This window comes from Mya arenaria, chromosome 12, assembly GCF_026914265.1.
Source record: "Mya arenaria isolate MELC-2E11 chromosome 12, ASM2691426v1".
Lineage (NCBI taxonomy): Eukaryota > Metazoa > Mollusca > Bivalvia > Myida > Myidae > Mya > Mya arenaria.
The window spans coordinates 12,587,375-12,602,170 of record NC_069133.1 but is presented as its reverse complement, the minus strand read 5'-3'; the positions used below and the strand labels follow the sequence as shown (position 1 = coordinate 12,602,170).

The 14,796-nt window shown below is 36.8% G+C and overlaps 1 protein-coding gene across 6 annotated transcripts; it reads left to right on the top strand.

Moving 5' to 3' along the window:
• The first annotated feature begins 9,282 nt into the window (after positions 1-9,282).
• Positions 9,283-14,474, top strand: LOC128212034 (uncharacterized). 6 transcript variants are annotated; one of them, XM_052917256.1, is made up of 2 exons: positions 9,283-9,407; positions 13,384-14,474. In XM_052917256.1, exon 2 carries the CDS (start codon positions 13,401-13,403, stop codon positions 14,454-14,456), a length of 1,056 nt encoding a protein of 351 aa, XP_052773216.1. In that variant the 5' UTR covers positions 9,283-9,407; positions 13,384-13,400; the 3' UTR covers positions 14,457-14,474. The 6 variants fall into 6 exon arrangements, with proteins under 6 accessions (XP_052773216.1, XP_052773214.1, XP_052773218.1 ...); XM_052917254.1 differs by lacking the exon at positions 9,283-9,407 and adding an exon at positions 9,437-9,639; XM_052917258.1 differs by lacking the exon at positions 9,283-9,407 and adding an exon at positions 9,652-9,784.
• The last annotated feature ends 322 nt before the right edge of the window (positions 14,475-14,796 follow it).

Sequence of the window (14,796 nt, the reverse complement as noted above, 5' to 3'; positions counted from 1 at the left end):
AATCAGATCGTGGATTTTCATATTTCCGTTCGAAAATTAATGTTTTATGGCTTAAACCGTTACTAACGGTCTAAGAAAAATGCATAAAACATTATTTTTTGAACTTAAATATAAAAATCTGCGATCTAAATTTTTGTCAGCAGTCTTATATAACTAGTTTCCATGGATTTTCGCCAAAAATGACTTGTTCCAAGACAAAAAATTAAAAAGTTGTCAAAACGTTCAATCTGCGAGAGTGCAGCTTTAAGTTACAATCGTTCTAAAACTGATTATTGAGAGGTGTCATATCTGATGTTTAAAGTACTGATGACATATTGATTATTCATAGATATCCATTTGGGTATTGCAGTTATTCCATTTGTAATACTTTGCATGCGAAACACATTTACGAACAGTCCTGATGTACAACACCCGAGAGATACGCCCAATGCAATTACTCGTGGAATTATGAAATATCCATTAGACAAAAATAATAGCGGACCGCTCTTATCAAGATGTTGATGAAAGCATAAGTCACATAACTTAAAAATGCATCATTTAAAACATATTCATTACAATTTGAGTACTAAATGTTTCTCTCAACTAGGGCGATAGACATTCGTTGAACCATCTTCTCCCTATCTATCTTGTAAGTTATTCGAACTCTCTTGCGATTTTTGGTTGGCGTGATGTTATATTGAGAATTTTGGGATACGTTTCAAATGATCCTATATGAATGTATATTCTTAAATAATATGAATAATGATAGTATGTCTATACTTTATAAGCAACATAATCATAATGGATCTTTATCTTCTTGTAGTAGGTATTGCTAGACCAATTAATCGTTGGTCCCAAGACATTATAGACTTACATTACATTCAGAACAGTTTGACTCAATATCATGCATAATAAAATACCCTATACAATACTCAACCTGCTTCCATTTGTAACAGACTGAACACACGGATAGATTCCCTTCCCGAGAGCAAAGATTTATTATTAAGCCTAATAAGCATGGACAACACAGTTGCATTAATTTAACAATGAGAAGCAATTCTACGGCTACCCAGTCGGAATGGTTATGTTTGTCGCCTCAAGGGTAATGCAGTTTTCTTTATGAATATATTGATATGCCTCCATTTTTAACAAATGGTACCAACATATCGCTCAGAGCAATCATTAAACCATTAAGGCAAGCACAAAGTCAATATAATTACATTTATAGTTATCAGGCTTAACGACTGTGCGAGTGATCCACCTCTGTTGGTACTGTATTCCACGACAAATGATGCAAAGCAGTAACGTATATATGCGATTAAATCACAAAAATGTTGAACCATAAGGTTTTGTCAGTTAACTAAATTGGCAGACCACAATACTTTTTACTATTTTACTACTGGTTCTAACGGGAACATTATTCGGTATTACATCGGTAAAAAAGTGTCAAAACAGACTCATTATTGAGCCTTTTGAACAACAACTTTGTGCTCTTAAAATGGATACAACAGATTCGAAATATGTAGTGAACCGTTACAGCGACAATCGAACGATCGACTTCGCTTGTGTATTTTCAGACACGTATTTAATTTATTATTTTGTTGCATCAATAATTATATCTGTAACAGCAATAGGTGGAAATACCTTAATTCTGCTGAGTCTTTACAAATGTAGGCGAATCTTCAAGGGGAGTATTTATTCACTAATCGGCAACCTGGCAGCGGCCGACCTGCTCATGGGATGTGTTATGCTACTATACATAGTGGAATATATCTACCCGGAAGTCCGGTCCGCGTGGTCGTTCTGTGTGGCACGGACGACGGGAATAATGGTGGCCTATGTCTGCTCACTAATATCGCTGCAACTTATATCTATAGACCGATTCATGGCGATTGTGTTTCCTTTGATTCATTTTTGGAAATCAAGACAGAAATGGCTTCGTCGTGGGAGAATAACATTAGCGTGGCTGACCGCTAGCTTAGTCGGGTGTCTTGAGATAGTATTCACTTACATTAACCATCCGGCTGAGGGCCAACATTTCGTGTGCCGTATTGGAGCTATGATACCATATACCATTGACATAGTATTGGTTTCAATTTTCTCCATCATGACTGTTTTCAATACAGTGTTGTACGGCACTATATTCTGGACCCTACAAAGAAGACCTTTTCAGGGACAGGCGCCCAAACAAAGACACAAAACAATGAGAAAAACAAAAATGATGATATGTGTGTTCATTTTGTTTACAATCTGCTGGACTCCATTTGTGGTGTGTGACATCCTCCCGTTCATTAATCGATCTTTCACTCAGAAATCTACATGCTGGAAGTTATATTTAGTTGTTTTGGGAAAATTTAATTCAGCAATGAACTGGATTTTGTACGGGGTTTCCGATCCGAAATTTCGACAGGCATTTAAAAAAATGCTATTGTGTAACGGAGCCGAACATGTTCAATCCAATTTAAGTTCCATTCCGCAACAACAAGCTGAAGGAAAGTGTTCTGTAGCTACGGATGGGGCCAACATCAAATGAATAGACACATTGAGTTCTATAGTCCGTTGATTTGGGCTTAATGATTTGTGCCTTAAATAGTATGGTTCATTATTGTATAGATACATACTATTGTCGCTTGTGTTTGAAACTATGTCGAATAAACTACTCTGTACACTTTTGAATTATGCATTTCCAGTAATGAAAATAAAATGATGAAATATATAATGCTTGCGAAGTTTTGAAAAACTTCCCAGTTTAAAATTAATTACATGCTTTACGGTGGTAAACGGAGATTTATCAGTGAAATAAAAATTATATTCCACTGTTTCAAACGGAATGAAGTAATCAAAACATTCGACATTTGTATTAGAATTCTAAAGGAAAAATATGTGCTGGTAAGACGTTTGAATTTAAAAAAAGAAATGTTCATGCCAGCACGACATTCAACTTTCGAAATTCCAACAACATGCCAGTACGAAATTCATTCTTGAATGTCCAATTTCGTGCCATTATGACATTCATTACTTGAATGTCCAATGTCTTGCAAGCACTATATTCATTACATTATAACTGTGATTACCGATTAGTTCTCATATGATGTTTAAGTACTAATGCCAAATGAATTTTTTATGCATTACAAAAGGATATTTCAATTCATTTGGCTGGGAGCACGTGACAGGTAAAACGAATTGATCGTTTTTTTCGATTATAACTCCCGATGGAAATCCTGATATAACACAGTCGTACAAACACTCTTATAATAATGAAATTAACATCAAAACAATTACAATATCAAACACAAGCGTATCGCTCCTCTCTAATGTTAATGATACCCTACAAAACAACAATTAATTAAATAAAAGCAACAAAAACGCTTTGCGTACTTAGAAATTGTCAGAAATTGCTATTTTATTTCTCTTTAACACCTATAGGTGTGATAAGAATTATCATATGATATTTGGGAATAGATGATAAAGCTAACGATTTCAATGACTTTTGTTTCATACGAAACACAAGTTTTCACTCTGCATGCCAAGAAACACAATTACGATGCTGACAATCGTTCCAAGCTCTAAGTTGCGTTATAAATGGTCTAAGCTCTACAATCGAACGATTGATTTAGCCTGTGTTTTTTCGTTGACGTCAATCATTTCATAATTTTTCATTTTGTGCCATCTTCAGCCATCACTGTAATGACAATGTTTGGAAAAAAAAACATTGATTCCGGTTTAAAGCCTTTGTAACTTTATGAGTGAATTCTATGGGATGGATTACATACTAATAGGGAACCGTGCAGTGGCCAATTTAAGCTCGAGTTCGTTATGGTGTTGCAGGTATTGGACTATTTCTGCTCGGAAGTTCTGCTTTCGTGATGGTTCTGTGTAACCAGATAGTTGGGTGTGATGATCATCTATGGCTGCCTAATTATAACGTTGTTTGCAATTTTTATCGAAGAGTTATGTCCGTTCTATTTACAAGGCTTCAATTTTGGAAGTCCAAGAAGATTGTTTTGTCCGGTAATATTATGTTTGTGCGGTTGTCGAGCTGTGGTATGGCGGGCCCAGTGTATCCTTTCACAGGATGCCCGCCCGACGCCGAATTACCGGTATACTGTGTTGGAGCAATGTTCTATTATAACTAGAATATTACCATAGTTGTCGTGTTGATTTTTGTAATAGCTTTCAAAGCGGTGATATACATTTGTACACGATACATTATATATCTTATGGACCCTCCAAAAAGGCATGTTCATGGACAGGCGACAACTTATGGCGATGCAGGTATTGGACTATTTCTGCCCGGAAGTTCTGCTTTCGTGATGGTTCTGTGTAGCCAGACAGTTAGGTGTGATGATTATGGAGGCTATTCGTTGCCAAAAGTGCAGACGTGTAATTCCCACAATGTGCTTCTTAATCGTACTAAATATCTCTTACATTTGTCAATGTAGACGTACTATTTGTTGTTTCTATTCGTCAGTTTTTCCGTATTGATTTGTCATTTGTCATTATAGTAGTCAAAATGTATATTTGTCAGATCGATCCTGGATAAACTCACTAAAACATAGATCGTATAACTTGCCTTTAACAATATGATGATGTAATTTAGAAAGCCGAATCATGCAAATGTAAAACTGCAATCCTACAGTCAACACTCGCATTCGTAAAATGAACATTTGCAGTCCAACAAGTCCAGGTTTACAAAAGTCAATTGACAAGTTCAGAATTACAAGGATAGACGATTTCGCCTATACCTTATATGGTAAATGTCACCGGAAGAAACGACGGTGAATGGGCGGAGCTAACGAATCAGATTTTCTTTCGTTTATTTCCGTCGAATCAAGCAAGGGAGATAACATCTTCGCCTACCGCCTGTAAATTCTCGGTTGTAAGTCCGAGTGTAAGCACAGTAAAAAAACAACTGACAGTGGCAGTATAAATCTGGGTCCGTGAGCCCAGCTCAGATACACCCAACTGCAATTGACTAAATAATATGGTGATTTATAACCCATTTAGGAACATTGATCGTCAAAATAAAATAAAAGATGAAGTTAATTTTAGTTTTTATTGTTTTTTTACCCAAGCAAGCAAAAATTGTCCATTTATTTTATTTACAAGAGGACCATGGGCGGGTCGTTCAGTGTGTGTGTGTGTGGGGGGGGGGGGCTGTAGGGCCTGTGTCCCCCCCCCCACAGTTGGCCCGCAAGTAAACTTAAAGGTTAATTTTTTTGTCAATATTTCTCAGAAAAAATACTTAATTACGCCATAATGCACCAATTCAGACCAAAAATATTTAAAATATTCTAGGGGGAGTACCCCTAAACCCCACTTCCCACATTTTAAACATATTAATGTCATATTAATGTCATGCCCACTCGAGGGATCATGTCCAAACACTGGTGCCCCTAAGTAACGCCCCTCTAACGCAAGTCCCTGTTCAAAACCTGCTCCAGCAAACCCACGAAACTTTTGATTGACATCATAATGATATCCACCTAGTTTTGTCTGATGTTATACATTTACTATCTTAATAAGCATGTATGGTGTAAACGTGTAATTTTAATACATGATTGAAACAAAATATCCATATGGATGGAAGAACAGCCCTCCAACCCACTTGTGTCCCCCAGTTATGAATTACGGGATCTGCCACTGTGAACCATAACAAACAAGTGGGGGATTTCAAGAACATGAAAAAAACGTTACAGTATAATGTACGAGTTATATGAAGTTGTAATCTTAGTGTATTTTATCCATACAGTTCCAGCTACCAGGTAAGAAACCTCTGGGGCATCTTAGTGAATATTTCAACTTAATGAAAATTTAGATTTTATTCTTCGTAAATTTGAAATTATCTAATATTACTTGCAATCTTAAACATTGCAAAAAGGCAAGAAAGTGTCCTCTAATGGTAGAATTTAAAATAGTGTTTATAGTAATTTAAAGCTGCACTCTCACAGATTGACAGTTTTGACAACCTTTTTTGTCCCAGACTCGGCTGATGTTGGCAGCAATGCTTTCTATACAAATAAGAAGACTCACACTAAAACAAATTTAAATTGTTTGGAAAACTGCCGACATTTTTCATTTTTCTTAAAACGTTACTGTAATATCACTTTTAGCCATAAAACATTAATTTGCGAACGTAAAACTGAAAAACTGTATCTGATCTTTTGTCAGCAGTCTTATACCACTGGTATTCAGACATTTACGCAAAAATTGGCTAATTCCAAAACAAAAAATAAAGATAGTTGTCAACACTGTCAATCTGTGAGAGTGCAGCTTTAAAAGAAAAATAAGACAATGGGACTTTTCATTCTTGAAGTATAATTTAATGCTAATGACTTACATTTTGTTGTGTTTGTGTCAAGTATCATTTTGCATACATCTCATTTCATGTCATATGTGCGTATTAATAACTATTATATAGACAAAAACATGTTGTTATATCATATATTATTTTATTCGACATGAAATAATTTATAATCCATCCTGTTTCCAAATCATAGTCCATAATTTCATAATATAGATGATTCGTAATGTCCATGGAAGTATCCATAATTGGTTTAAATAGAGCCGAGTGATAGCGGAAATTTCCGAAAGACGTAAGGAGGAGTTAAGACATGGTTAAGGCGGAGTTAAGACAATCATGGTTAAGGCGGAGCTATCTATAAATAAAATTAAACATGTTCAACTGCGAATGAAAAGTCACCACCATACAATGTAGTTTGTAGAACTACGAACTGAAATCTGTCTTCTACACACTGCAATGTAAAACTCGGCATGTGACTTTCACAGAATGACGTCTGTTGAATAGATGCAACGAGAATAAAACTCAAATTGGTACAATGAAAAATGAAAATGTGCAGTGTAAAATGTAAACATACAACCGATGAGTTGGCGGTTGGCATTAATTGACTATTTTAAATTTAAGTGATATAAAATGGAAATACAAAGCTTAAATCACACGATTTTACTAACAAATATCAGTCGCAATAACGAAATTAACACAATTTAAATTTAACTGATATAAAAAATGAAAGTTCAAAGCGTCGATTTAAAACAAACATTAATGAATAAAAGTAGGCCGAAAACGATTAGGCCGAATCGACCGGACACCAATAATTTTATCGGTGATAATGCAAGGTACCAGTCTAAATAATTTACGCATGCCGGAGACGACCGAGTATCTACGATCTATTCTTAAACCGTCATAGTTCGGATATGTCCGTGTTTATTCGGAATGTTAACAATTGTATATATTGTCACATGACTTTAATGAGCCAATTGGGTATCGATATTTTGCACGTGACACAACGATTCAGCATCCTCCTCCATCTTTTTGCGGGGAAAGAAAACGCGAAAACTCACTATGGTAAGAGGTGTTTTAGGACATTTTCACCAAGGGCAAACTTTGTTTTCTCCAAACAATGGCATGAAATGTACCGCTACGGCTCTGGTTGCATTATTGGCTTTTTTTAGTTACGAACACAACCACATGTCCTCATTAACGACTGTCGATGTAGACTGTATACTGAATGAGGGAAATGCTTTGTATTCTACCATAGTCGAAAGTACAAACGAGGCTCGATATTTATCGCATAATGATTTGCCAACATCCGTTAGGTTTAGAAATGATTTAGTTTGTCCGCAATATATGCTTGATGTTTAAACTTGGTCAGAATATACCCCTTGATGAAATATTGACCACTTGTAAAAGTAAATCACATGGGGTAAAAAAAGGTCACTTGGTCAAATTAAAAAAACAAAACCTTTAGAACATACTAAAAGCATTATACATTTGTACATGGTCTAATATTCTTGAAATTTAATCAGAATATTTCCCTTGATGGGCTTTTGGACATATTTATAACTCGGTCACATATGATCAAACAAAAGGTCACTAGGTCAAATATTAGAAAAATCTTGTCCCGAACCATATTATGGTAATGATTGTTCAGATTATATTCAAACTTTGTCAGAAAATTGGTCACATGGGGTCAAAAACAAGGTAACTAGGTCCAATCTGGAACACACTAGAGGATTTATGTTTGGTCTAATATTCATGAAACTTAAATAGAATGTTTCATGAACATCAATAGATATATATTAATATTCAATAAAACCCATTCAGCCGCGTCTTTGATGCCTAGCATCAACATTCGTCTTGCAACTATATAGGACATTAAAACAGTTGTCGTATTGCGTATGTAATAGCGTTCAAAGCAGTGATGTACAGCTGTAATTTATGGAACCTCTAAAAAGGCATGTTCATGGACAGGCGACAACTTAAAAGAACAATAATATACTAATAACTAATAAGTTAATAACTTTGATAACTGTATATATTTAGTTTATCTTTTTGATATGTGTGTATATCTTGTTCAAAATCTGCTGTGTGCCATAATTAAATGGTTAGCAACGTCTCTCATCATTTATAGACCCATCTTTTACCCAGAAGTATGCATGTTTGGGAAGTTTAACTCGTCGATAAACTGGGTTCTGTACAGTATATAATTCCGATCTGAAATCTCGAAAGGCGTTTAAACATAAGTTGATGTGGAATGTGCGAAGGGCGTCCAGGCAGGATCGGGCTCAGTGTCCTTACAAAAGGCATATTTGAGAAATGAATGAAAGACATACGCATCGTTTATCGAGCATGCGCAGTAGCGGACAGTATTGAACATGCATTGTCTACAGTATGTAATCAAGGAAGCCTTGAACATAATTCCGTGGGTATCATCATTAGAATGTGATTGATCTCACCTCAATTGTGTAAGTATTCCGTCATCATATCAAGGTCCGCTCCTTCAATTCTATTTTTTTCATGAAGTTGAATTTTATCGTCAGCATATAGGAATACAAATATATTCTATATTAACCCAACGACTGACTTGCAGGTAAAGATTTCAAAGAGATTTGCACATCTCATTCGTACTTCAAAGGAAACTTATAAAATGATAGCACATGTAAATGCTAGCGATATAAATGTCTAAAGTATCAATTTCGGAACGTATATTAAGTCTGCTTACTCCGTTTATAATATACTTTATATCACAGAACCTTAGTGTTTGACTGACATGTGTTTACAGTGGATTGACATTTGAACATTTGCCTTCATCAATTTGCACGTGCATGTAATACAGCTGCCTTGAGAGCTCTTATAAGCGCTCGATTTGAAAAGAAAATCTTATTAAAGGCATTGTCAACTCCACCTATAGATTTGTGAATAAAAGATATATCAGATTAATGCATTGATCTGTGTATTGACAGCGGTATCAAATCACTACCCATGATTAGCTCCATTGTAAGCTTACCTTAATCACCATGAACATTATTTGTAAGTCTCAACGACCATATCTCAAACCAAGGAATAGCCATTAAACTTCGACCATTTTATAGACGTTTTTTGTTGTGTCGGAACCTTTTCTCAACTGGTAAAATATTTTGTTTACGCTTGCTCGTGAAAGGATTTTCGATCTTTAAAAGCTTGTATTATCTGCGGTGTAATTAGCATTTCAATGGAACTGATTCGGTAGAGAAAGATAGTATTTTATAAGCTAGCTATAGTGTGGAGCGATCATATCGATACTATTTAGGTTTAATTTCAATTACGTTGTGCTTTCGGCATGTGTAAAATTCAAACTTAGAGTGGATATTACTTAAGTTGTAAGTATCACCAGCCAAGCACGAGTTCGAAACCTGAAGTCTTCACTAATACACTTATTTTGTAATATATAACATTTCGAAGTGTGTTTGGATACCTGTTACTGGAATGTCAGTGGTCTCCGAGAGGCGGATTTTACCATAAACAGTAACTATAGCTTAATTACTCTGTAAGGGTTGTCTACTGTTACGTTTTCCGCCTCTCATACAAGTGGTTGTGGGTTCATACCGCAACATGGATACGTATACGTTCGGCTCTCAGACACAGGACTGGTTTCTACCAAGGAAAAGCGGACTCGAGAGTGATTCATATAAGCTTATAACTGTCTTCACAATCGAGCGAAAAATTATGTAAGTGCTATAACCATACACCGTACCGTGTATTGTTATACCATAACCGTACCGCGTATTGTTATACCATAACCGTACCGTGTATTGTTATACCATAACCGTGCTGCGTATTGTTATACCATAACTGTACCGCGTATTGTTATACCATAGCCGTACCTCATATTGTTATACCATAGCCGTACCGCGTATTGTTATACCATAACCGTACCGTGTATTGTTGTACCATAAACGTACCGCGTATTGTTATACCATAGCCGTACCTCATATTGTTATACCATAGCCGTACCGCGTATTGTTATACCATAACCGTACCGTGTATTGTTGTACCATAAACGTACCGCGTATTGTTATACCATAGCCGTACCGCGTATTGTTGTAGCATAAACGTACCGCGTATTGTTATACCATAACCGAACCGTGTATTGTTATACCATAACCGTACCGTGTATTGTTGTACCATAAACATACCGTGTATTGTTGTACCATAAACGTACCGCGTATTGTTATACCATAACCGTACCGCGTATTGTTATACTATAACCGTACTGCGCATTGTTATACCATAGCCGTACCGCGTATTGTTATACCATAACCGTACCGGGTATTGTTATACTATAACCGTACCGCGTATTGTTATACCATAACCGTAGGGGTATTGTTCTACTATAACCGTACCGCGTATTGTTATACCATAGCCGTACCGCGTATTGTTGTACCATAGCCGTACCGTGTATTGTTATTCAATAACCGTACCGCGTACTGTTATACCATAGCCGTACCGCGTATTGCTGTACTATAACCGTACCGCGTATTGTTATAACATAGCCGTACCGCGTATTGTTATACCATAGCCGTACCGCGTATTGTTATAACATAGCCGTACCGCGTATTGTTATACCATAACCGTACCGCGTATTGTTGTACCATAGCCGTACCGCGTATTGTTATACCATAGCCGTACCGCGTATTGTTATACCATAGCCGTACCGCGTATTGTTATACCATAGCCGTACCGCGTATTGTTATACCATAGCCGTACCGCGTATTGTTATACCATAGCCGTACCGCGTATTGTTGTACCATAGCCGTACCGCGTATTGTTATACCATAGCAGTACCGGGTATTGTTGTACCATAGCCGTACCGCGTATTGTTATACCATAACCGTACCGCGTATTGTTGTACCATAGCCGTACCGCGTATTGTTGTACCGTAGCCGTACCGCGTATTGTTGTGCCATAGCCGTACCGCGTATTGTTGTGCCGTAGTCGTACCGCGTATTGTTATACCATAGCCGTACCGCGTATTGTTATACCATAGCCGTACCGCGTATTGTTGTACCATAGCCGTACCGCGTATTGTTATACCATAGCAGTACCGGGTATTGTTGTACCATAGCCGTACCGCGTATTGTTATACCATAACCGTACCGCGTATTGTTATACCATAACCGTACCGCGTATTGTTATACCATAACCGTACCGCGTATTGTTATACCATAACCGTACCGCGTATTGTTGTACCATAACCGTACCGCGTAATGTAATACTATAACCGTACCGTGTATTGTTATACTATAACCGTACCGTGTATTGTTATACTATAACCGTACCTTGTATTGTTATACCGTAGCCGTACCGCGTACTATAACCGTACCGTGTATTGTTATACCGTAGCCGTACCGCGTACTATAACCGTACCGTGTATTGTTATACTATAACCGTACCGTGTATTGTTGAACTATTACCGTACCGCTTATTGTTAAACCATAACCGTACCGTATATTGTTAAACTATAACGACCGTACTTTGTATTGTTCAAACCTGACTTTGGTAGTGTATGTGAAGTGTTACAGTTGATGTGTGTTACGTTTATAAATAGACTTTGATATGAAACAAACCTGGAACTTTCTCTGTTAAAGAACCACGGTGAATATTTTGTGGTGCTTTGGAAGATACTTAAGAAAATGAATTCCGTTTTCTTTTTTACTGTGAATGATAAAATGATATGAGACCAACATATACAACGAGATATTAGCGTTCTAACGCACATGTTGAGTTCTGAAGATTAAACTATTCATGCAATCAGAACATTGTCCACTGTAAAGAAAGCTAGAAACGTTTTGTAACTGTGCATTTGCAACAAGAAACTGTTTGATATAAATATGTGTGTATCTAAAGATTGACCCAAATATAAAAATATCCCTTGAAGCTGTAATATATTTATTTGTTAACGTATATTTGATTGTTTAATACCACCGTATATATGTTTTCCCCAGATCTTTTTATTTGTAATTATGGGCATCTAATCAAGTATATGTTTATTTCAATAACATATTCACGAGAAATTGCATGCAGTAAATTTATATTTCAATTGTTCATACATACATGTATAACGTTTCGCCCACTCGAAACGAAAGTATTTATTTTCATTTTGAGAACGTTTGTGTTTCTAGCGACTTTTACGAATCTCGTTATTTTGACTTACATTTATATAGCCTTCAACCCACCGCCTAATTTTGTCGGTTATCGCAGATTGATTGTTGTATTTCAAGACACTGCCAAGTAGTTATTTAAAGATATTTCAACTCCTTTCATGTCGACACGATATTGACAGCTCGCGATTACCTATTGTCTATGACTATATATTAAAATTTAATTAATTTATACCACGATTGATATTTAATTGATAATGAATACTATGGTACCAGATGTGATAGATTATATTTATATTTATACATTTATCGTGAGAATTAAATATAAAATTGCGTGCCATTCCTCCATATTTATATTTTTGAACTAATAGCTGAACTAAAGTCTGCTAATACTATTATGTTCAGTTTGAGAAATCAGATTGTTTATGTCGGTAAGGGTGATTTTAAATAACACCTTATATAAGTAATATGTATAAGATATTGAGCTAATATAAACTGGCCTACACTTGAACCTTTCAGAAGAGATTTGATCTCCATATTTGATTATCCCGTGATGATTAAAACACAAACAATCGTCAGGCAGTTTAATGCTTCGCGTTCAATATTTGTCAATACTTTTAAAAGGATTTATTAAATCACCTTTACAAAGAACAGACATTTTAAAGTAAACAGACATTATTTATTTATATCTGCCGTCAAGATGCGTGTTCGATTTGATCAAAGCTTAAAAGATAATTGAAATAGACAACTTTAAATTAAAAAATATTAATAAATAGAATGTCTCCGTCGAAATACAGATATTTCTGACGCGTACCGGATAAGAAAACAGTCAAACACGACAAGATTGCTTCTAAAAATGTAAGGAATGAATTATAGTAAACTGCTGGACATTGTTGATCTTTTATATTTATACGACTAAAAGCTTTGGACTTATCATTTTGCGTACTTCTGTTTTCGTTTCAGTCACCCGTGCAGAGACAATGCCGCATGACATCGGACCGGAACTCCGCTTGGCGCGACCCCGCACCCACCATGGCTATGTGTCCGCCGTGCCGCGCTCCAAACCGCCTTCGGGCAGCTACAGGAGCGCTTCCGCTTCCGGTTCGCGGAAAACGGAGCCTGAAACATCCACCACGCCGAACGAAGGAGACTATAATATAGAACTGCTGGAGTACGAATGGCCAGACCTGCCTCCTATAATTGACATGAAAGACGCCGTGTGTCGGAAACGTGTTAGCCAGGGGATAAACTACATTCTTCCTGTGGATAAGTCCAACAATTCTATCAACAACAAATTTAGGACAGATCTTAGAGCTATGTTTCAGGAACCTTATGCGACCGAGGGGACAACGTATGACGATAATAGAATTATTCAAAGTGCCAAAGTACATTTTACAACAAACGCTGTCGATACGCGATGGACTACTGAACAGATGATAAGTGTTCCTGTGTGTCTGAATTCTGAGTCCGAAAACGCACGGAAGATGTACGCACACTCGGCGCCGGCGGGCGGGCGCTCCCGGTCAACCATGGACCCGGAAAAGGTGCAGCCGCGCTCGGGTCTCTTCCTGCCGATAAAAACTTCCGCCCATCCGGAGGGACAGAAAATCCGCCGGAAGATGGAGCGAATCTCCATCCCCTATATGGTAGACCAGGAAATAGACACTGACCGCGGAACAAGTAAAAAGGAAACAGTGAGTAAAGTGGGAAAAGACAATGTAGGTAAAACCAAAGGACGGTCAGAGGCATCGGGGAAGGATAAAAATGCTCAACCCAGAAGAAGTGTTACCAAGTTCCGGGCAAGTGTATCTGAACAATCAAGTCCCCTTGTGCCTGAAAAACGCGCAGTGAAATTTTCAGCAGAGGATTTTAACTCTTATGACCAATTACGGAATGCTAAGCCGCCGAAGAATTGGATACCGGACATGTTTAAGTCTGAACATTTGTCGAAAGAGAAAAATCAGAGTATTTGGGACTGGTTGCACTATGGTGAAAGCATAACTGATTTCGAATATTTTCTATCTGTTTGTGGATAATAAATGTGACAAAACTTATAGACTTTTATGTTGGCATACACGTCTATTTGGATGTGTTCAGTAATTACATGTATAAGCATATTTCTTTTTTAATATCCAATTCGAAATGCTGAACACTTACGAAAAGAGCCTGATATTATATCGAAATACATGTATCGTAGAATTAGCAATATAATTCACCTATTCATAAACTCGTATTAATTATACATAACTTAGATATAGCGTCTGGTCGATAAACCTTGGGCAACGTTCAAACAGTTCAAACATACTACCTGCCATTTTGGGGTGACCGGGTTCACGCACACCTTTTTTCAACGCACATTCCATACATAAAAAAGAA